This window comes from Anarrhichthys ocellatus, unplaced genomic scaffold, assembly GCF_004355925.1.
Source record: "Anarrhichthys ocellatus isolate YVR2014 unplaced genomic scaffold, GSC_Weel_1.0 scaffold7195, whole genome shotgun sequence".
NCBI lineage: Eukaryota > Metazoa > Chordata > Actinopteri > Perciformes > Anarhichadidae > Anarrhichthys > Anarrhichthys ocellatus.
Window position 1 is genome coordinate 1 of NW_022287169.1, and position 2,415 is coordinate 2,415.

A 2,415-nucleotide genomic window follows, 5' to 3' on the forward strand; every position below is an offset into this window, starting at 1 on the left:
TTTTAACAGAACTCAGACTTTACCAAATAAAGACAAGGTGAGTTGTTCGTAAACCAAAAGTAGATTTATTTCTGTATTGTGTTATTCAATTTCTGAAATACATGTAATAATTATATCAGATTTCGGATACTTTCAACATTTGCGGGCTTTTCGTGATATATTTCATTTGTGGTTGTGAAAGCAAATAGATACAAAGTAATACTTTGGGGGATGTACAAGTAAATGATGAATTTTTTGACACATTTTTTTCCACAAAAAAGTAATTCACTACATGATGCTGGTTGTTGGGAATTTTTTGTTGGATATTCTTCGAAGCAGTTGCTGAACTTGTATTTTTAGTTGTGAAGTCGTTGGTCAAGTTTCATCTCTGTCATTATGTTGACCAGTGGGGACGCTGTCCATGGTCCTGCGCTCTGAATGGAGTTTTTACATGCATGGCAAAGCATTACTTTGGTGTGTCGTGGTGAAACACAACTGATATCGCTCATACTATACACATTAGAACCTGCGATGTTGTGAACGAGGTTTTATTACATTTTCCATTGGAATCAATTTTTCATCTGCTTGGACCTTCTGCAAATTTAGGCTATATTTATGTATATAATATGCATATCTTTTTTGTCTTTGTATATTAGCACCAAAATAACAGTTGATGTCGCTCGAGACCACAATATTCGTGAGGCTCCTTTTTTTTCCCAGGCTCCTCCTCTCCGTACGAAGCATCAGTAGTCCACCCCTGCTTTGTCAGAAAATACACACATGGTCACAGAACAGCTACGGGCTTCGTCTGGTATTCATCTTAAGTGTGGACATGTTCGACAATGATAATTTCTTTCATTCTGTGGCAGCGATGGGACGTAGAGGACTAACAGTCACGATTTGGATACAAATAACAGCGTTGCTTTGTTTATGGGGTGGGTCTACAGCGCAGCTCTCGTTCTCCGTTTCCGAGGAGGTTGACAAAGGAACGGTCGTGGGAAATCTCGCTAAGGATTTACAGATTAATGTTCACGACTTGGAAAAACGGGATTTAAGAGTTGCATCTGGCAATTCTAAGAGATATTTCGACGTGGATTTTAAAACGGGTGCTCTCTATGTTTGCGATCGGATTGATCGTGAAGAGCTCTGTCCAAATACGGAACAATGTTCCCTGAACGTCGAAGCCATTCTGAGCCACCCAATCACTCTGCATCGCATAGAGGTACAAATTATTGATATTAACGACAATGCGCCATATTTTCGTGAAAAAGAAAAGACTTTCAATATTTTGGAATCTTCTTTTACCGGGGAGAGATATCTCCTCCCAGTGGCTAACGACGCAGACACGGGCAGTAACTCGGTAAAAAGCTACAAGCTGACTCCAAATGAGTATTTCTCTTTGGACGTACAGAGCGGCGGACAGCACAGCGAGTCTGCTGAGCTGGTGCTACAGAAAGCTTTAGACAGAGAGAAACAGTCTGTTATCCACCTTACTTTAACTGCTCTGGACGGAGGAAAACCAGCAAGGTCAGGGACGTTAAAAATAGTGGTACATGTTATAGATATGAATGACAATGTTCCGGTATTTAGTCAACCTCTGTATAAGGCCCAGGTCAGTGAAAACGCTCTATTTCAGACACCAATACTGACTGTAACTGCTACAGATTTAGATGAGGGAATAAACGGTGAGATTGTGTATTCATTTATTGAGAGAGGGGATTTCAATCCTGAGGCTTTGTTTTCGATAAACCCAGATACAGGGGAAATACGTGTAAGGGGAAAAGTAGACCATGAAGAGAATACAGCTTATGATATCCGTGTGCAGGCAAGAGATAAAGGTACACCTTCTCGAAGTGTGCATGGTAAAGTGTTAGTGGAAGTAACTGATGTTAATGACAATCTACCTGAAATCATTATTACCTCTCTTATGAGCCCAGTTAGAGAGGATGCTGAGGTAGGTACAGTGGTCGCTTTGGTGACAGTGACTGATAAGGATGGGGGTAAAAATGGTCTCACTAGTGCTAACATTCTCGGGTCGGTGCCTTTTAAACTTAAGCTAAACTACAAAAACTATTATTCATTGACAGTCGATGGACCCCTTGACAGAGAGAGTGTTCCTCAGTATAATGTCACCATCATAGCTACTGATGAAGGCACCCCACCTCTCTCCAGCACCAGTGTTATTCCTGTTCACATTTCTGATGTGAATGACAACGCCCCATTGTTCTCAGAGCCTGTGATTAATGTATATGTGAAAGAGAATAGTGCAGTGGGAGCTACTATCTTTACTATAACAGCAGTTGATCCTGATACAGGAGAAAATGCAAAAGTAACATATTCATCATTAGATGGTATTTCGAAAACTATTCCATTGACTACTGTTATTAATGTCAACTCAGAGACTGGAGACATAGTCAGTCTGCAGTCTTTTAACTA

General features: G+C 40.5%; 1 protein-coding gene across 1 annotated transcript; it reads left to right on the forward strand.

The window, feature by feature from the left end:
- Positions 1-6: 6 nt before the first annotated feature.
- On the forward strand, positions 7-2,410 carry LOC116380429 (protocadherin alpha-2-like; the record flags this gene model as incomplete). Its single annotated transcript, XM_031842351.1, has 1 exon — positions 7-2,410. A coding segment is annotated over exon 1 (1,758 nt), but the record flags the coding sequence as incomplete, so codon positions are not given.
- Between the last annotated feature and the right edge of the window lie 5 nt (positions 2,411-2,415).